Genomic DNA, 22,347 nt, shown 5'->3' with positions numbered 1-22,347 from the left:
GTGCTGGGACCCCAGCTATATATATTAATGATTTGGACGAGGGAATTGAATGCAATATCTCCAAGTTTGCAGATGACACGAAGCTGGGGGGCAGTGTTAGCTGTGAGGAGGATGCTAGGAGGCTGCAAGGTGACTTGGATAGGTTGGGTGAGTGGGCAAATGCATGGCAGATGCAGTATAATGTGGATAAATGTGAGGTTATCCACTATAGAAACATAGAAAATAGGTGCAGGAGTAGGCCATTCGGCCCTTCGAGCCTGCACCGCCATTCAATATGATCATCCAACTCATTATCCTGTACCTGCCTTCTCTCCATACCCCCTGATCCCTTTAGCCACAAGGGCCACATCTAACTCCCTCTTAAATATAGCCAATGAACTGGCCTCAACTACCTTCTGCGGGAGAGAATTCCAGAGATTCACCACTCTGTGTGAAAAAGGTTTTCCTCATCTCGGTCCTAAAAGATTTCCCCCTTATCCTTAAACTGTGACCCCTTGTTCTGGACTTCCCCAACATCAGGAACAATCTTCCTGCATCTAGCCTGTCCAACCCCTTAAGAATTTTGTAAGTTTCTATAAGATTCCCCCCTCAATCTTCTAAATTCTAGCGAGTGCAAACCGAGTCTATCCAGTCTTTCTTCATACTCCCTCTATGGCAAGAATGTATTTCCTCAGATTAGGAGACCAAAACTGTACGCAATGCTCCAGGTGTGGTCTCACCAAGACCCTGTACAACTGCAGTAGAACCTCCCTGCTCCTATACTCAAATCCTTTTGCTATGAATGCTAACATACCATTCGCCTTCTTCACTGCCTGCTGCACCTGCATGCCTACTTTTAATGACTGGTGTACCATGACACCCAGGTCTCGTTGCATCTCCCCCTTTCCTAATCGGCCACCATTCAGATAATAATCTACTTTCCTGTTTTTGCCACCAAAGTGGATAACCTCACATTTATCCACATTATACTGCATCTGCCATGCATTTGCCCACTCACCCAGCCTATCCAAGTCACCTTGCAGCCTCCTAGCATCCTCCTCACAGCTAACACTGCCCCCCAGCTTCGTGTCATCCGCAAACTTGGAGATGTTGCATTCAATTCCCTCGTCCAAATCATTAATATATATCGTAAATAGCTGGGGTCCCAGAACTGAGCCTTGCGGTACCCCACTAGTCACTGCCTGCCATTGTGAAAACGACCCGTTTACTCCTACTCTTTGCTTCCTGTCTGCCAGCCAGTTCTCTATCCACATCAATACTGAACCCCCAATACCGTGTGCTTTAAGTTTGTATACTGATCTCTTATGTGGGACCTTGTCGAAAGCCTTCTGAAAGTCCAGATATAACACATCCACTGGTTCTCCCTTATCCACTCTACTAGTTACATCCTCAAAAAATTCTATAAGATTCGTCAGACATGATTTACTATTCATAAATCCATGCTGACTTTGTCCAATGATTTCACCACTTTCCAAATGTGCTGCTATCCCATCTTTAATAACTGATTCTAGCAGTTTCCCCACTACCGACGTTAGACTAACTGGTCTGTAATTCCCCGTTTTCTCTCTCCCTCCCTTTTTAAAAAGTGGTGTTACATTAGCTACCCTCCAATCCTCAGGAACTACTCCAGAATCGAAAGAGTTTTGAAAAATTATCACTAATGCGTCCACTATTTCTGGGGCTACTTCCTTAAGTACTCTGGGATGCAGCATATCTGGCCCTGGGGATTTATCGGCCTTCAATCCATTCAATTTACCTAACACCACTTCCCGGCTAACCTGGATTTCACTCAGTTCCTCCATCTCATTTGACCCCCGGTCCCCTGCTATTTCCGGCAGATTATTTATGTCTTCCTTAGTGAAGACAGAACCAAAGTAGTTATTCAATATGTCTGCCATGTCCTTGTTCCCCATGATCAATTCACCCGTTTCTGACTGCAAGGGACCTACATTTGGTTTAACTAATCTTTTTCTCTTCACATATCTATAAAAGCTTTTGCAGTCAGTTTTTATGTTCCCTGCCAGTTTTCTTTCATAATCTATTTTCCCTTTCCTAATTAAGCCCTTTGTCCTCCTCTGCTGGTTTCTGAATTTCTCCCAGTCCTCTGGTAGGCTGCTTTTTCTGGCTAATTTGTACGCTTCATCTTTTGTTTTGATACTATCCCTGATTTCCCTTGTTATCCACGGATGCACTACCTTCCCTGATTTATTTTTTTGCCAAACTGGGATGAACAATTGTTGTAGTTCATCCATGCAGTCTTTAAATGCCTTCCATTGCATATCCACCGTCAACCCATTAAGAATCAATTAAGAATCAATCGCCAGTCTATCTTGGCCAATTCACGTCTCATACCCTCAAAGTTACCTTTCTTTAAGTTCAGGACCCTTGTTTCTGAATTAACGATGTCACTCTCCATCCTAATGAAGAACTCAACCATATTATGGTCACTCTTGCTCAAGGGTGACCATATGGTGGCAAGAACAGGAAAGCAGACTATTATCTGAATGGTGGCCGATTAGGAAAAGGGGAGATGCAACGAGACTTGGGTGTCATGGTACACCAGTCATTGAAAGTAGGCATGCAGGTGCAGCAGGCAGTGAAGAAAGCGAATGTATGTTAGCATTCATTGCAAAAGGATTTGAGTATCGGAGCAGTTGTTATTATCTGAATGGTGGCCGATTAGGAAAAGGGAAAATGCAACGAGACTTGGGTGTCATGGTACACCAGTCATTGAAAGTAGGCATGCAGGTGCAGCAGGCAGTGAAGAAAGCGAATGTATGTTAGCATTCATAGCAAAAGGATTTGAGTATCAGAGCAGTTGTACAGGGCCTTGGTGAGACCACACCTGGAGTATTGTGTACAGTTTTGGTCTCCTAATAGAAACATAGAAATTAGGTACAGGAGTAGGCCATTCGGCCGTTCGAGCCTGCACCGCCATTCAATATGATCATGGCTGTTCATCCAACTCAGTATCCCGTACCTGCCTTCTCTCCATACCCTCTGATCCCCTTAGCCACAAGGGCCACATCTAACTCCCTCTTAAATATAGCCAATGAACTGGCCTCGACTACCCTCTGTGGCAGAGAGTTCCAGAGATTCACCACTCTCTGTGTGAAAAAAGTTCTTCTCATCTCGGTTTTAAAGGATTTCCCCCTTATCCTTAAGCTGTGACCCCTTGTCCTGGACTTCCCCAACATCGGGAGCAATCTTCCTGCATCTAGCCTGTCCAACCCCTTAAGAATTTTGTAAGTTTCTATAAGATCCCCTCTCAATCTCCTAAATTCTGGAGAGTATAAACCAAGTCAATCCAGTCTTTCTTCATAAGACAGTCCTGACATCCCAGGAATCAGTCTGGTGAACCTTCTCTGCACTCCCTCTATGGCAATAATGTCCTTCCTCAGATTTGGAGACCAAAACTGTACGCAATACTCCAGGTGTGGTCTCACCAAGACCCTGTACAACTGCAGTAGAACCTCCCTGCTCCTATACTCAAATCCTTTTGCTATGAAAGCTAACATACCATTCGCTTTCTTCACTGCCTGCTGCACCTGCATGCCCACTTTCAATGACTGGTGTACCATGACACCCAGGTCTCGCTGCATCTCCCCTTTTCCTAGTCGGCCACCATTTAGATAATAGTCTGCTTTCCTGTTTTTGCCACCAAAATGGATAACCTCACATTTATCCACATTATACTGCATCTGCCAAACATTTGCCCACTCACCCAGCCTATCCAAGTCACCTTGCAGTCTCCTAGCATCCTCCTCACAGCTAACACTGCCCCCCAGCTTAGTGTCATCCGCAAACTTGGAGATGTTGCCTTCAATTCCCTCATCCAGATCATTAATATATATTGTAAATAGCTGGGGTCCCAGCACTGAGCCTTGCGGTACCCCACTAGCCACTGCCTGCCATTGTGAAAAGGACCCGTTTACTCCTACTCTTTGCTTCCTGTTTGCCAGCCAGTTCTCTATCCACATCAATACTGAACCCCCAATGCCGTGTGCTTTAAGTTTGTATACTAATCTCTTATGTGGGACCTTGTCGAAAGCCTTCTGGAAGTCCAGATACATCACATCCACTGGTTCTCCCCTATCCACGCTACTAGTTACATTCTCGAAAAATTCTATAAGATTCGTCAGACATGATTTACCTTTTGTAAATCCATGCTGACTTTGTCCAATGATTTCACCACTTTCCAAATGTGCTGCTATCCCATCTTTAATAACTGACTCTAGCAGTTTCCCCACTACCGATGTTAGACTAACTGGTCTGTAATTCCCCGTTTTCTCTCTCCCTCCCTTCTTAAAAAGTGGGGTTACGTTTGCTACCCGCCAATCCTCAGGAACTACTCCAGAATCTAAAGAGTTTTGAGGAAAGACATTCTTGCCATGGAGGGAGTACAGAGAAGGTTCACCAGACTGTTTCCTGGGATGGCAGGACTTTCATATGAAGAAAGACTGGATAGACTCGGCTTGTACTCGCTAGAAATTAGAAGATTGAGGGAGGATCTTATAGAAACGTACAAAATTCTTAAGGGGTTGGACAGGCTAGATGCAGGAAAATTGTTCCCGATGTTGGGGAAGTCCAGAACACAGTTTAAGGATAAGGGGGAAGTCTTTTAGGACCGAGATGAGAAAAACAGTGGTGACTCTGTGGAATTTTCTGCCACAGAAGGTAGTTGAGGCCAGTTCATTGGCTATATTTAAGAGGGTTAGATGTGGCCCTTGTGGCTAAAGGGATCAGGGGGTATGGAGAGAAGGCAGGTACAGGATACCGACTTGGATGATCAGCCATGATCATATTGAATGGCAGTGCAGGCTCGAAGGGCCAAATGGCCTACTCCTGCACCTATTTTCTATGTTTCTATAACATTTATTGGTGAATCTAATCAGCTATGTTATTAGAATGTTGTAAAATGCCATTTTAAACCAATTATGAAATAAATCTGCAGTTGCCCAGATCTAAAGGTGTGCAACCTTTTGAAAAGCTTCCAACTGATACTGTACACTTAATATTCAATATTAAAACCACACCATACAGTATATCTTCCAAACCTTTATCTCCATATTCAAGGGCAAATTTCAAAGTTATGAGCTCTTCAGCTGTTCTAGTATCATCATTTGTGACTACATTCACTTACACTTTAAAAATAATAAAGTATAGATCTCTTACCTTAGTGAATCAGGCATCTGTGCATGATACCAACGATTAATGTCAAAAATGCCCAGATAAGTAGATGGCTTGCGTTGCCCATATGTATTCACCTGCCAACTGAAAACAGATACACTGGTGTCCGGCGAGGTAGCTGTAAGCAAAATGATCAAATTAAGCTTTTTGCTAAGACTTCAGCACGAAACCAACACATTAAAATCAATTAGTTAAGCTGCATCCAAGACCACAAAAAATCGCAGAGTTGTGAACGTAACCCACACTCCCTCTTTGATCGGGCAGGAGGTACAGAAATTTGAACACACATTTCTCCAGAAACAGGATGTTTCTTCCCAGCTATTATCAGGCACCCGAATGCTACTCTCATGAGCTAGTGTGTTGTTCTCATTCCCATCTATCTCACTGGAGACCTTTGAACTATCTTTAATCGGGCTTTAATGGATTTCAATGTTATATCTTTCCATTAACTGTTGTGCCCTTGATCCTTTATCTGCGCACTGCGGACGGCTTGATTGTATTATAGCACGCAAACAAAATCTTCTCACTGTACGTCGGTAGACATGACAATAGTAAACTACGCTAAACTAAACTAAGATTATATCGTATAGGATCCAGGGAGACAGCCAACTGGATCGAGAAATGACGTGGCAAAGTGTGGTGATGGAGAGTTGTCTTTTGGACTGGAGGCCAATAATTAGTGATGCGCCTTAGGAATTGATGCTGTCTGTCATGAATATCAAGGATTTGGATGAGAATATACAAGCGATTAGCAGGTTTGCAGGTGACGCCAAAGTTGGTATCGTAGACAATTATTATGGTTATTAATAATTACCACGGCGTCTTGATCAGCTGGGCAAGTGCGCCAATCAATGGCTAATGGAGTTTAATTCAGTTAGGTGTTGCATTTTAGATGTAAAAGCAGGGTGGGACCTTTACGGTGAATGGTTGGGTCTTGGGAACTGTTGTGGTGCAAGGGGACTTAGGAGTAGAAGTACAGTTCCTTGAAATGTAGATAGGGTGGGAAAGGTGGTGTTTGACATACTGGCCTTCAACAATTAGGGAATTAAGTAATGAACTTAGTTATAGGAATGAATAGAAAAGGTTTAGAGTGTGCAAGCATGGACAAGTTGGGCCAAAAGGCCTGTTTCTATACTATATTACTATTATTTTTAAGTTCTTCTGTTATGCAAACACAAATAGGATGCAGTTGGAGTTTGACTGTCTTCCTCTATGAGCTCAAGTGCTGTGACTTTCTTACAAGATTTCCAAGTTAACACAAAAATATGGCATACGTACATCTATTTTGTCACCAATACCCTTTGAAAGAGTCAAAATGGAGAACTACTCATCAACCCTGATATCCTCAGATTTATCTCCAAAGCATTTTTTTGTTGTGCTAATGATTGATCAAACATTTCAGTATCAAACAGTGTCAAAAGTTAGGTGGAAGAAATTATGATTGAGCCAGTCAAATTTTCATGGGTGTGATTTTGGTATCTTGATAATAAAAGGTCCTAGCCAAACTTTAGGAACTTGCAGGATGTTGCAGACTGGTTTAATCCCCTGTGAACAAAGGAAGATGTTCCTCCAAGTAATCACTGCTGCGAGTTACGTTCAAATTAATCTGGCATTAAAGAGCAAGTAATAACAACTAAAGTTATAGGGCACATTGCAAGACTGCAGCAAACAGAGCGGGGATGGGGATGGAGTCCTTAAAGTTATGTTAGGGATGGAATCCTTCAAGTTATGTTAAAGTAAATTGGGTTCATGGAATTCATAGAGAAATACATGCAAGCAGAATTCATATTTAGGATGAAAGCTGTCCAAGGTACACACAAAAGCAATGATATAAATGGACAATATTTTGTAGTATATTACATCATAATCTTCAGCAGTTTCTTGTAACATCTTGTTCATTGATAGCTGTGGTTATACTGTATAATTTTATTTGCTGCATTTCTTCAGACAGTCCTACAGTATTGAAAGAGTGCTTTCGGTCAATAGACAATAGGTGCAGGAGTAGGCCATTCGGCCCTTCGGGCCAGCACCGCCATTCACTGTGATCATGGCTGATCATCCACAATCAGTACCCCGTTCCGACCTTCTCCCCATATCCCTTGACTCCGCCATCTTTGAGAGCTCTATCTAACTCCCTCTTGAAAGCATCCAGAGAATTGGCCTCCACTGCCTTCTGAGGCAGAGAATTCAACAGAATCACATCTCTTCGGGTGAATATGTTTTTCCTCATCTCCGTTCTAAATGGCCTACCCCTAATTCTTAAACTGTGGCCCCTGGTTCTGGACTTTCCCAATATTGGGAACATGTTTCCTGCCTCTAGCGTGTCCAATCCCTTAATAATCTTATATGTTTCAATAAGATTCCCTCTCAACCTTCTAAATTCCAGTCGCTCCATTCTATCAACATATGACAGTCCCGCCATCCTGGGAATTAACCTGGGGAACCTACGCTGCACTCCCTCAATAGCAAGAATGTCCTTCCATTATGTCCTTGCTACCCATCAGGTATCAATCTGATTAAATACCATTTCCAGCAGTTGGCTTGCAGCCGTCCATGCCATACATCTTAAGCACTCAACTCAAATGTGAGATCAGCTGCCTCCACTACACCCTCAGGCAATGTCTTCCACATTCCAACCATCATCTAGGTGCAAAATAATTACCTCAAATACTCTCAACATTGTAAATTGAACATGCCCTCTGATTACAGACATCTACATTAGGGGAAAAGTTTATCAGTGTCAGTGCCATTTAATAAAAAATAAATAAAAAAATGCTGACAGTTCAGAGTTCTGCTACTCCTCAAGCCCCTCCCAGATGAATTCTGGGCAACCCCAGAGGACAGGCGTCCCGCACCATTCACCCAAGTTGAATGTCAGCACTTACTACGATAACCTTTTAAATGATTAGCAAAACAAAATGATGCAAATGAGCAGTTATAAAACATGAAACCTACATTCCCTGGAACTGCCACAATTGGTTGAATCACCCAGTCAAACCTCACAAACTAGACACTCTCCAAATTACACAAGGGGTACGCTCTCCGTAAACCCTTACGCAAGTCAGATTTTACACGTCTGCATTACCTTAATACTTGGTAGAAACAAAGAACTGCAGATGCCAGTTAGTACACAAAATGCTGGAGTAACTCAGCAGGTCAGGCAACATTTCTGAAGAATATGGATAGATGATGTTTCGGGTCGGGACCCTTCATCAGGCAGGGTTCCAAGGATCCCGACCTGAAACGACACCTATCCAAGTCGCCTATTACATAAGGGGAGTGCCTGTACTACAACAAATCCACACATCGAACTCCAATGATATCATTAAAACTGCAAATGTAATTCAGGTTTCCATGAAGAAGTTCATGTAGATTTAAAGCATAGCTGAGAGGGAGATTGTCTGGGAAGATGTAAAGGCCTAAACATGCAATTTCATTAGGAATATGGCCGAGTGCTTCACAACTTTGGTATCTGGCTGCTCCTACCATCAAAATCTTCATAAAACACCTTTGCTCAAGTTTTAATGAAGAATGGATTGGCAGCATATTCCAACTGTGACAAGTGGAAAGTCAAATGAATTATGTTAATGAAGTGCAAATTTTACTAACAACGGTCCAAAATCTATAGTCATGGAAGAATTTATGACAAACCTCAACATTCTCTAGCTTAAATATACCAGTTGAAATCAGAACACATTTTGAAAAATGAAATTCTTATGTGGCAACTATTTACACATATTAACAGATAACTTAATCTACATAATAAATTCCACAAAATCTTACTCAAGCTAACTTTGAACACCTAAACTAACTAATATTTCCACAAAGGCAGGCAGTGACAAAAAGTTTTGCAGAAAAGTTATCTAAATTGATTTGACATCCATGTATAAGTAACATTTTAAACTAACCCTCAGCCACGCTTTCTTCTCTATCAGCATGATTCCGAAATTTCTCTAAAGTCTGGCAGCCCAGCAGCCGAGCATTGGTATTCCGTGTTCTTGAAGATAATACTTCATAGGTAAGATCTTGCGTATAACGCTCTTCACAATATTCCAATCCCTTCAAGGCAACAAAAAGACCATTTAGAAATTCAAGTATAAATTGTAGATTTCCACCACTTCCCTTAACCTCCAAGGTAGGTGATACACTTGAACCACAGATGATCCTTCGTGACAACATAACCATGAAGTCTCAAGGTCAGACTTCATGTTAGTTTGATTTAACATATTCCACTTGTTTTAGTTTTATATCGTAGTCTGTATATTAAATTATTATGTCCATAATTGGTTCTTACGTTAAAACTTACATTTAGAAATAGGTGCAGTATTGCAAACTATAAGTTTTCTGCTTGCATGATGATTTAAAATACTTCACAGTCCCAATAAGGCTATACACTGTTCTATTTCACTTCCTTTAAATGACTAAATGCATGACATATCTATAAATTAGATACAAATGTGAATATACTCCACAATGTAACACAGAGATATGGCAGATATTAATAGAGTCACAGATGTGCAAGATTAATTAGCATATCCATTCATTTGTAAGTTAAAAGCAACCACCAACTGGATATACTTTATTTTGTTTTTAATTCTAGGAAATATAAAGAGTTTAAAACATTAGCAGCCAATATTTCTTTCTTAATGTTTTTGTCATCATTCAGACTTGCACTGTCATCGTTTGTTCAGTATTAATTGGATTACTTTGGAACATGCACCTAAACATATGGTTTAATTGCTGAAAGAAAACTTCAGTACCTCATAGAGGATCTGTCCTGAAGTTAAACACTTCCGGTCACCAAATGCCAACTGCAGCAGGTGCAGGCTTACCACATCTCCTTCACTAAAAAACAAAAAACACACTAAAATAATTCACACTGTCATGGTTTTCGATCTTTTTACATCACAAAAACCTCCCTCAGCACATTATAAACCCTGAACTGCACAAGCTGATATAAACTGATATAAAATGAACAAAAAAGGCCATTCCTTCTGAAATATAAATAAAGGAATTCAACCACAAAGTTACTATTTGTTTCTGATATAATTTTTACTGTACAGACTAATGTGATGTTTAGTCTCTATTGTTGTAATTGTCCCTTTAATGGAACAATGTTTTCATAGTAAATTTCCACAAAAGATAATTTTCGCTAATTCTAGGCAAATTAAAATCTCACTTTTTTTTGACAGCATAACTGTAGAAGGCTTTTTCAATGAAGCAAAAAGGTAGTCTCCTGCAGTTAGAGCCATCATGGACTTTACAGAAGAGTATTAAAGAACTTCATACATATGGTGCTAACTTTCAAATAATTAACCTGGACATGATGCTCTAGATATAGAGTGATCCAGGATCACTTCTGTCTGGGTGAGCACAAGACACAAAATATGCTCTTCCAACAGCCACACTGCACATAATGAACTGCATTTTCTTTCATTATTATGAGCAGATACTCACCCATCTTGAGCAGATTGCACAGCCCAAAGATAGCAGCAATTCCTAGGATCGTTTTCAGGTTCTTGAAAGGTGAATGCATAGACAGGCACATTCCCTCCTTCTAACTGGGAGCAATATCTGTTATCAAATAAAAGGTTTCTATCAAATCTTCTACATTAAAAAAAACAACGAAACATACAAAATTTCCAAATTTCAGAATCCCCCCCTCCTCCCGAACTTTAAATTGAAATTAAACATGGTAAATTACAGGGAATCTGTGAGAAACCTCGGAATCTTCTGGAAGTGTTGTTAATTGGTTGGAAGAGATTGTACAAAGTAATTAAGCCAAATATCTACTTCCCATTACTTACTCCTGTTTCAGCGTCTTCAAGTTCCAGAGTTGAACATAGCCATTTGCAAAGCCAACAACAAGATGATTTGTTCTGAGGACATATCTCACTGCAGTGGCTGCTATCCCCGATGGATTCTGCAACTGGAAACAGAGGTGCCGTCCTTCCCTCATCACATTTTCCCTCATACGTGGGATTTCAGCAGGGGATCCATTGACCACTTCGAGGTCTGAAACATTAATTAGAACATAAGTGATAATATTTTTAAGTAAATAATTTAAGAAAGCAGAAATTAAACAAAAAAAAGCTAAATGCAGGAACAGCCCACACAGAAGACTGCATTCAAAAATTTATAGTACCTGTTTAGAGACAATAAATTCAGAGTCCTACAGCATCGAAACGGGCCCTTCAGCCCAACTCGTCCATGCCCCATCTAAACTTGTCCCATTTGCCCACATTGGGCACATATCACTAAATCTTTCCAACCCTAGTACCTGTCTCTTTTAAATGTGTTATTGTTCCTGCCTCAACCACCTTCTCTGGCATGACATTCCATATACCCACAACCCTCTGAATGAAAATGTTGCCCCTCGGGTCCCCATTAAATGTTTCCCCTCCCACCTCAAACGGATGTCCATCACTTCTTGATTCTCTTACCCTGGGTAAAGGACTGTATACATTCACCCTATTCCCCTCACAATTTTATACACCCCTATAAGATCATCACTTAGACTCATGCGCTCCAAGGAATAAAGTCCTAGCCTGCCCAATCTCGCCATTTGGTTAACCCCTGGAAACATCCTCGTAAATCTTCTCTGTACTCTTTCCAGCTTATTGACATTCTTCCTATAGCAAGGTGACCAAAAAGGGCAATATACTAAAAGCCTTCTTTACCATCCTATCTACCTGTGATGACACTTTCAGGGAACTGTGTACTTGTACTCCTCAATCCCTCTGCTCCACACACTCCCCAATAGCATATTATTCACTGTGAAGGTCATGCCCTGGTTTGATTTCCCACGAAGGCATACTTCACACTTATCTGCAATGAGCTCCATTAGCTATTCTTCAGCCCACTTCCACAGCTGATTAAAACCCTGTTCCCATGTACATAACCACTTAAGAATCTCAAGCCCAACGCCCACACATGTCACAACTACACTAGTCCAACCTGCTTGCTTTTGGTCCCTATCCTTCCAAATGTGTCCTATCCATGTACTTATCTAACTGTTTCTTAAACATTGGGAAAATCCCAGTCTCAACTTCCTCCCCTGGCAGCTTGTTCCATACACCTACCACCCTTTGTGTGAAAAGGTTACCACTCAGATACCTATCAAATATTTTCCCCTTCACCTTCAACCTATGTCCTCGGTTCACCTACTCATGGCAAGAGACTCTGTGCATCTACCCGATCTATTACTCTCATGATTTCATACACCTCTATAAAATCACCCCTCACCCTCCTGCGCTCCAAGGAATAGAGTCTTAGCCCACTCAACCTCTCCCTATAGCTCAGACCCTCTCCAGCTTGACATCTTTCCTATAACAGAGTGCCCAGAACTGAACACAATACTCTAAATTTGGCCTCACCAACGTCTTATACAACTGCAACATGACCTTCCAACTTCCATGCTCAACACTGACTGATGTTTGACTGACTATCCATAATCACCACCTGTCTATCCAAACTTCAAAATTCTCTCCAAGACTGGAAAACAATATTGCTAAATATATTGAAAGAATACTTATTCAAGAGAATTGCCATTACAACAGTTTTCTATTGGAATGAAAACAAACAGGTGTGCCAGTCATATGATTTGGAATGATACCGAAGACTATTCAGTTCTGCTCAAGTGTTCTTAGCACTGAGATGTCCTGAAGTCTGCATTTTTCACTGTCTATTAACTGCACGTCCACAACAGCATCAGCATCCTGAATACTAAAAAAAGTGCAGGAGAGCAGAGAAAACAAATTCATGCAATCAATTACATTTGTTAAAGATCCTGTAGATGGGTTATGCATGCAACCTATAATGTAGTTACCTCATCACCACTAACCACGCCCCATCATATTAGTATAACTGTAGTATCCTCCCTTTGTTCCTCCCGTTAGGTCCCAGTACGCCTGAAGGCTGGATGCAGTCAGTGCTGGGACGTGTGTGCCATGTGCTATAATAAACTACCAGTAAAGGTCACAGTGTGTCAGCAACCTTTACATGGTGTCAGAAGTGGGATTTCATTTATTTTGTCCCCGTTAGTGCCCAGTTTTGGGTTTCCCTTGATATGGCATCCTCATGCCGAAAGCCATCTCCCCTTGTCTTCGACGCTGACATTGCGGAACGATGGACAACTTTTGTGATGGACTACACTCACTACGTCAATATTGCGAACCGGAACGACCCAGCCGCGGTCAAAGCATCACTCCTGCTCAACCTGGCCGGTCCCGATGCAATGAAGAGAGCTCAAGCCTTTGTCTACGAACCAGCGGTCCTGGATGACAACGACCAACCGGTCGAGCCTGCTGAATCGGCCGACGACCCGGTATGTCTTTTGCGCAAATTCGCGGAGATATGTGACCTGCCCTCCAACCGTATACTGGAGCGGGCCAGGTTCTTCTCACGCAAGCAACAGCCGGATGAACCTGTTGAATGCTTCATTGCCGACCTGCGGCACCTTGCCCAGCGGTGCCGATTCGAAACCATGCGCGACCAGCTTACCAGAGACATTCTCGTTACCGGTATGATCGATCAGAAGCTGCGCACCGACCTGCTGCAACGGCCTGACCTAACCCTGACTCAGGCAATGCATGCGTGCCGCATTGCCGAAGTGGTCACCCCTCCTCATGGACAGAGGGGGTCTGACAACCGAGCCATAAACTTAACTGGTGTTGCTGGACAACGACGGATGAAGGACAACTTTCGCCCTCCACCGCGGCCCGTTCGTACACCACGGGACCCAAGATCTAATAAGTGTCCTAACTGCAACTACGTGCACTCCTCAGAATTACAGTGCCCAGCCCTCGGGAAGACCTGCAATTTCTGCGGGAGAAGAAACCATTTTGCAGCTGCCTGCCGATCCCGTGGGAAAGTTCCCTCAGCTCCCAGACAACTCCTAAACAACCTTCTGCAAGTTGATAGCGAGATGGACTCTCAGCCCTCTGTTGACGCTGCCCCCGACTCTGAGCTCAGCTTTTCCACGGGAGATGTAAGTATTTACACTCTCCTCCACAGCCGATCTCGCCTCCCCGATCCTTCTGTGAACATAACTGTAAACAATAAGTCTTTCTCTGCTAAACTTGACACGGGGGCGAAAGTGAACGTAATGTCAACAAAGCTGTTCCACCAGATAAGGAATAATGAGCTGCTGATTGCAGACCGCTCTGTTTTGCGTGCCTATGGGGGAGAGGAACTAACACCTGTGGGGAGGGCAACTTTCCACTGCGTGCTGCAGGAATCTTCCCAGGACCTGTCTTTCTTCATTCTGGACAGTGACTGTGTGACGTTGCTTAGCAACCAGGCCTGCCAGGATCTTGGGCTGGTGTCGTTTGCCCGTACGGTCCACGAGGTGCAACCTGTGATGGATCCACTATGTGAGTACCCAGACCTGTTTGACGACAAGTTGGGGAAGCTGCCGGTGGTGTACAAGATCGCGACTGACCCATCTGTGGAGCCTGTGATCCGTCCACCCCATAGTGTCTTTTGCCATGAGGGGCAAGGTGGAGAATATGCTGAAGGACATGGTCAACATGGGAGTGCTGGAGGCTGTCAGCGATCCAACCGTATGGGTCTCCACCATGGTCGCCACGTTGAAGAAAGGAAAAAACGAGATACGGGTATGCATCAACCCTAAGGACTTAAATATGGCGATTAAACGGCCCCACTACCCCATGAGGACTGTCGAAGATGTTGCCGCCCAGGTGGGCCAAGCTACTGTGTTCTCCGTCCTCGATGCAAGAAGTTCGTTTTGGCAGATACCACTGGACAAACGCTCCACGGACCTGACCACGTTCAGCACGCCCTTCGGCAGGTTTAAGTTTTTACGGATGCCGTTCGGCATCAACTCTGCCAGCGAGGTATTTCAGCGTTCTATGGAACAATTATTCGCAGGTCTGCCCTGCGCTATTATTGTGGATGACATTCTGGTCTATGGGAGGGATGTGGCCGAACATGACCACAACCTCCGGCGGATTTTGGACCGTGCTCGGCAGATTAATTTGAAGCTCAATCGGTCAAAGTGCAAGTTCCGGGTGCCTGAGGTCACATGTCGGCCACGTTTTCACGGCCCAAGGGTTGAAGCCAGACCCGCAAAAGACCAGCGCAATCTCTGAGCTGCCAGCCCCGACAGACGCTGTCAGTCTGCAGCGCTTCCTGGGTATGGTGAATTACCTGGGGAAGTTTATCCCCGACCTCAGCGAGTTGAGCGCACCCCTGAGACAGCTCACAAAGAAGGACATTGCCTGGGCATGGTTTCCGCACCACCAGCAGGCATTTGATCTGCTAAAGACGAGGCTGGTCAGCACACCTACACTGAAGTTTTTTGATCTGCTGCGTCCGATCGTGGTCACTTGCGATGCCTCCCGATTTGGTCTGGGTGCTGCCTGTCTGCAACCCCACGCTGGTGACTCGCTGCTGCCCATCTCCTATGCCTCCAGGACCATGACGGGCACAGAGCAGCGCTATGCCCAGATAGAGAAGGAGCTGCTGGCGGTGGTTTTCGCGTGTTCGAAGTTTAAGGACTTCCTATTTGGCACCAGGTTCACCGTTGAGACGGATCACCAGCCACTGGTAACGATACTTAACAAACCAATACACTGCGCTCCTGCCAGGCTGCAGCGGATGATGCTGCAGCTACAGCGTTTTGACTTTAAAATCGTATATAAGAGGGGCACCGAGATGCATGTGGCTGATGCACTGTCCCGGGCCCCCCGGGCCTCCTGTGTCCAGCACCCCTTCGAGCAGTCGGACTTACAGGTACTGAACATCAACTTCGTCCCTTCTCACCAGCGGCAGTGCTTGGTTGAACACACCGCAAACGACCCCGACCTGCAGCAGCTTGCTGCTGTCATCAAGCGGGGGTGGCCCACCAAACGGAATTCGTTGCCTGCCAGCGTCCACCCCTATTTTTTGGTCCGCGATGAGTTAGTCCTCCGTGACGGTATTATTATCAAAGGACACAAAGTTGTCATCCCGGAATCGCTGCGTGGCTTGTATTTTGATGCCGCCCACATGGGTCATCCCGGAGCTGATGCCACCATCTCACATGCCCAGGAACAGTACTACTGGCCGGCCATGGCTAAATACATCCAGGCCAGGGTGGATTCCTGTCCGGACTGTCACTCGCTTGCCCCGCATCAGCAAAGACAGCCACTTTTGCAGCAGCCTGCCCCTGAAATGCCCTGGTCTTCTCTGGCGGCCGATATCTTCGACTGGCGTGGGAGGCAATACCTTGTGCTAGTGGACTTTTACTCGAATTGGTTCGAGGTGGACCTCCTCCCTGCCATCACCTCCGAGATGGTGATCAGCAAGCTTCGCCGCCACTTTGCCACGTTTGGTTCCCCTGTCCGGCTGCAGACAGACAACGGTCGCCAGTTCACCAGCGCCGAGTTTCGAGCATTTGCCACAAAGTGGAACTTTAATCATTTCACTAGCAGCCCGGAGTACCCGCAGAGCAATGGTCTAGCTGAACGGGCGGTCCGCAGCGCTAAGCACCTGCTTGAACAAACCCGCCTCTCGAACGGGGATTTCTATCAGGGTCTCCTGAACCTTCGTAACATTTCCAGAGACAGTACCATGGGATCCCCTGCCCAGCGACTCATGTCCCGAGTTGTCCGCCCTCCGATGCCTATTGCCCAGCAGTCCCTGATGCCTAAAGTCCTGCAGCCTGCTGATGTCCAGAAACGTATTGCCCAGAAGCACGAGATCCAGCGACGATCGCATGATAAATCCTGCCGCCCGCTTTCGCCACTGATGCCTGGACAGGTCGTCCGTTTGCAGACGCCCACCGGCTATTCTGGACTTGCCACCGTCGTCGGGTTTGACAGCGCGCCACGGTCCTACCTCGTGGATTTCGAAGGGACTGTATACCGACGCAGCCGCCAGCACCTGCTGGCGGTTAACGAGCCCAAACCACCTCCTGCGGTTCCGTATACCCCTCCTTCGCGTGTCGAGCCTTCCTCCACTAACGTACCATCTGCTCCCTGCACGCCACGGTCGGTCCTTTTGCCTCGGATAGCCCCCCCTGCTCCTCCCGGTTTTGCTCCCCAGGCTCTGTTGTCCCCTGCAAGGTCTTCTCTCTCTCCAACTTCAACTCGTTCTACCCCTCCATTCTCACCTGGCTCTCCTGTGCCTCTCCGTTCCCCCTTAAAGCTGGGTTCCCCACCCATCTTCTCTCCCCCTCCTGTTTCTGCTCCTGTCCCTCCTCCTATTCTTTCGGGCGGGGAGGGTGAAGGTGCTGTGCGCACTCGCTCGGGTCGGATTGTAAAACCTCCGGCTCGATACGGGGAATATGCTTAGCTTTGCAGGTACTGTATAATAAACCTGCTACTGTAGTAACTTGTTCGAATTGTAAGGGAAAGGATGTAGATGGGTTATGCATGCAACCTATAATGTAGTTACCTCATCACCGCTAACCACGCCCCATCATATTAGTATAACTGTAGTATCCTCCCTTTGTTCCTCCCGTTAGGTCCCAGTACGCCTGAAGGCTGGATGCAGTCAGTGCTGGGACGTGTGTGCCATGTGCTATAATAAACTACCAGTAAAGGTCACAGTGTGTCAGCAATCACTCCTTTACAGATCCTGCTAACACTTTTTCAACTTCCGATTACTGTTGTGTGGGAGGGAACAAAAATCAATAATAACTGGAACCTGACAATGAAATAATGTTTTAGAGAACTGATTTAAAAAAAAAAAATTTAAATGCTGTCTGTACAGAGATTGAAAACATGAAAAGATTGCATCTGTGGAAGCCACTATGCTGGGTGCAGCGAACCGTGCAAGATCGGGACACAGATACATAGAAAATAGGTGCAGGAGTAGGCCATTCGGCCCTTCGAGCCAGCACCATCATTCAATAGGAACATGAATGATAGTCCAAAATCAGCACCCCATTCCTGCTTTCCCCCGATATCCCTTGATTCCGTTAGTCGTAAGAGCTAAATATAACTCTCTTGAAAACATCCAGTAAATTGGCCTCCACTGCCTTCCACAGAATCACAACTCTCTGGGTGAAAATATTTTTCCTCATCAGTCCTAAATGGCCTACCCCTTTTTCTTAAACTGTGACCCCTGGTTCTGGACTCCCCCAACACAGGGAACATTTTTCCTGCATCTAGCCTGTCCAATCCCTTAAGGATTTTATATGCTTCTATAAGATCCCCTCTTTCTAATTTCCAGTGAATACAAGCCCAGTCGACCCATTCTTTCCTCATATGTCCAGCCATCCCTGGAATTCTTTCCTCAGAGGCCCACCCATCCCTGGAATTAACCCGGTGAACCTACGTTGCACTCCCTCAATAGCAAGAATGTCCTTCCTCAAATTAGGAGACCAAAACTGCACACAATACTCCAGGTGTTATCTCACCAGGGCCCTGTACAATGGCAGTAGGTCCTCCTTGCTCCTAAACTCAAATCCTCTCGCAATGAATAATAATAATAATAATAAATTTTATTTATTGGGCGCCTTTCAGACATCTCAAGGACACCTTACATAGGTTAACAGGAATATAAACATATAATCAGAATAAAATAAATAATAAAGACATCACAGAAACACAAATTAAAAACAGAATTCAGTCCAAAAACAAAAATCAAAAACACAATGTGAAGAGAGAGCAGCGGCAGCTAAAGCGCGCCAGCGTCCACTCTCCCTTCACGGCAGCCATCTTGGACAAAGACTAACAGGATTACCTTACAGACAAAAAATTATCCCCCCACAATGGACACCACTGTGGGGGAAGGCACAATGTCCAGTCCCTATCACAAGTTCACCCCAAAGTCAGGCCTATTGAGGCCACCGCAATTGCCTCTACGGAGGCCTGATGTTCCTGGCCGTTCTCACCGGGTGGTCTTGCCCCGGCGTCGGGAGAGTCCTCTCAGTGGCTGGGCCACCTGGAACGGCCGCTATCTAGCTGGAGACCGCGGCTTCCGAAGCCGACAATGAAGGCCAACTTTTAGCTTTCTTCACTACTTGCAAGCTTACTTTCAGTGACTGATGTACAAGGACACCCAGGTCTCGTTGAACCTCCCCTTTTCCGAATTCGACACCATTCAGATAATAATCTGCCTTCCTGTTCTTGCCACGAAAGTGGATAACCTCACATTTATCCATATTATACTGCATCTGCCATGCATCTTCCTACTCGCCTAACCTATCCAAGTCACCCTGCAGCCTTATAGCATCCTCCTCGCAGTTCACTCTGCCACCCAGCTTTGTGTCATCCGCAAACTTGGAGATGTGAACATGTCAGCTCATCCATGATATTGGATATCAGAAAAGGTGTATGACAACAAAGAGGTAATAGAATGGTTGAGACATAGTGCGGAGGTAACAATGGTGTCATCAGCATACATGTAAAACCTGGTGAGATTTTAGATGTGCGTGCAAACAAGCTGCAGATAGATTTTTTTTTTGGGGGGGGGGGGGGGTTGGAGAAACTGTTGAGTGTTTAAAAAGTGCCAAAAGATGCAGCTTTGAGGGACTGATATTAGGTAGATTAAGACAACTATTATGTAGGCACTCTACATGATAGCGATTATTATATTCATAATTGTCATGCAGTTGGCCTGATTAAAAGTTTAATCTATACAATTGACAAACAAATGTGGAATAAAAAATACATCAAAAGAAAGATCAACATTATCAATAATCTATTTATTGCTTTTTGATAGGTATGGGCCTTCCGACATCAGGTATTTAACAGCTAAGAACTTGATGTCATCTTTTTATCCTCTGTTTACTAACAGCACAATCTGAATCACATTGCACAAAATTCTGCAGCGGGGAAAATTAATGGTTGAACTTGGTGATGGTCTTGTTGCAGAAATGCTGCAGAAGTCTACTCTATTAATGATTATAGCAATGTCACGGTTCCTGAATGCCCTGCATATACTGTATGACTGATTTGATTATTTCAGTGTGAGGAAGTTGCTGACGTAATTCACCAGGCTGCTAGTGGAAGACAAGATATCTTGAGTATAAAGCCCAAATACTTTCTGTTCAGTCATTTGCCATTTGTGCTTTAGTGTGATGTGCTTGTTTTTAAACAACAGTGAAGTGTATGAAAGCCATGTTATTTGGTAATTCTTGTGCAGATACTTGCAGAAGTCTGCTGTGCTTAGCTGGCTCTCCCGTTACAAGAATGATCACAATTCAAAATGGTACATCACTGGCTGCAATACATTTTGTAATGAAATAGCTTCATGGATATGCAAGCTGGATTTTTCCCCCTAGCAAATTTACCTGCTGGTTCCTGCTCACTTTGACTGCACGAGAAATCATCCAGGCACAGGTCGATAAGAAGAACGTGGCCAGTGTCAGTTACAACAGCTACTATACCAAAAAACCACCGGAGACTTTGATTCAAGCGCTGTGTACTGGCTGTGGCACCTCCATGATTAACAATTGGCTCAATGCCTGTTACCTATGATTAAAAAAAATAAATAAAAGGCTCTAGTAATATTGGAATCACCCATCAAAATGCAAAATGAAAATGTTATAAACATCATTTTTAAAAAGCTGTCACAGCATTGTGAGAGAGAGACAGAGACACGGAGACAGAGCGAGACACAGAGCGAGACACAGAGACAGAGACAGAGACAGAGACAGAGACAGAGACAGAGACAGAGACAGAGACAGAGAGGCAGAGAGGCAGAGAGGCAGAGAGGCAGAGAGGCAGAGAGAGAGAGAGAGACAGAGACAGAGGCAGAGAGAGAGAGAGAGACAGAGACAGAGACAGAGACAGAGACAGAGACAGAGACAGAGACAGAGACAGAGACAGAGACAGAGACAGAGACAGAGACAGAGACAGAGACAGAGACAGAGACAGAGACAGAGACAGAGACAGAGAGAGAGAGAGAGAGAGAGAGAGAGAGAGAGAGAGAGAGAGAGAGAGAGAGAGAGAGAGAGAGAGAGAGAGAGAGAGAGACACAGAGAGAGACACAGAGAGACAGAGACAGAGAGATTGGTTCCAAGTAATTAGGCCATCCATCCAACCACATTCAAGTTATACTTGGCAACTGATCTGTGAACGATGTTAAAACAATAACAATAACCTGCTTTGCATAAAAATTACTCCATTAAATTAATGTATTGAAAATCAGAAAAGAAAACAAAGGTTTGGAAAAAACTTACCGACAATTTTCCAAATCAAAGAATTCAGCATACATCATATTTTATGTACTTCTGGGTGAACCAAAGTGGGAAAGTGTGTGTGCCACACTACATTAAGCAGTTTAATTCTGGACACTGACAACACGCACACATGTTGTGTAAAAAAAGGCACTTTTTAAATGAGTAACACCTAATAACTCCCAGGTATCAACATAAGGAAACCAATTCCAATAAAAGCACAGCACATACAGAATTCAAAACTGTTATACTGAAATTGAGAAAGATTATTCACCTTTTAGAATGTAATTATAACTAAATTCAAGATGCAACTTAACATAATGTAATCTTTTGTACAAAGGCTCAAACATCAATTGCTTTTGTGAATATTATTTAAAATAGGATCTTACGATCATTACTAAAATTGTATCTTACACGACCAATAATAAATTTGATTTAAAATCCCCGACTATACATCAGTATGATGGGACAATTTATACATGCCAAAATTTGTCACGTGTGAAATGTTTTGTTTTTTTAATTAATTTACTTAATTAATGCATGAAAGGTCACAACAATGAGATCATTCATTTTTTTTCCTTCCTAATGAAGGGCTGATTTTTTAGGAAGGGGAAAAGCATCTTTATGAAAGCAGAAATTCTGAATGGTCTGTAAGGGGAAAAAAAAAAACACATAATAAACCAAGGACAACTAGTTTACAGATTAGTAGAAAACAAAATCACTTTTTACTTTTCCTAGCCCATCAGTTGTGGATACAAAAACTGAATTTTAAATACAGCTTTTGCACTCTTCCCTCTCCCCCCCACCCTCAATCGGCACAGTGGGGTACCGGTAGAGTTGCTGCTTTACAACGCCATGGACCCGGGTTTGACCCTGACTACGGATGCTGTCTGTAAGGAGTTTGTATTTTCTCCGTGACCTCCAGGTATTCTGGTTTCCCCCACACTCCAAAGATGTACCTGTTTGTAGGCTAATTGGCTTTGGTAAAAATGTAAATTGTCCGTAGTTTTTTGGATAGTGTTAGT

At 44.0% G+C, this 22,347-nt stretch overlaps 1 protein-coding gene across 11 annotated transcripts in view; it reads right to left on the bottom strand.

Annotated features, from left to right (window-relative positions):
• The window catches only part of ahctf1 (AT-hook containing transcription factor 1), a 131,227-nt gene that overhangs the window by 77,012 nt on the left and 31,868 nt on the right, over positions 1-22,347 (bottom strand). For all 11 annotated transcript variants that reach the window (XM_033025864.1, XM_033025867.1, XM_033025870.1 and 8 more), the window contains exons 4-9: positions 20,435-20,615; positions 10,998-11,205; positions 10,648-10,764; positions 9,951-10,035; positions 9,099-9,249; positions 5,176-5,308 (exon numbers count right to left, since the gene is read on the bottom strand). In XM_033025864.1, coding sequence (XP_032881755.1) covers positions 5,176-5,308; positions 9,099-9,249; positions 9,951-10,035; positions 10,648-10,764; positions 10,998-11,205; positions 20,435-20,615 — 875 coding nt within the window. The remainder of the gene's footprint in view (positions 1-5,175; positions 5,309-9,098; positions 9,250-9,950; positions 10,036-10,647; positions 10,765-10,997; positions 11,206-20,434; positions 20,616-22,347) is intronic.

The sequence above is a fragment of the Amblyraja radiata genome, chromosome 8 (genome assembly GCF_010909765.2).
Source record: "Amblyraja radiata isolate CabotCenter1 chromosome 8, sAmbRad1.1.pri, whole genome shotgun sequence".
NCBI lineage: Eukaryota > Metazoa > Chordata > Chondrichthyes > Rajiformes > Rajidae > Amblyraja > Amblyraja radiata.
This window is presented reverse-complemented; position numbering and strand designations above follow the sequence as displayed.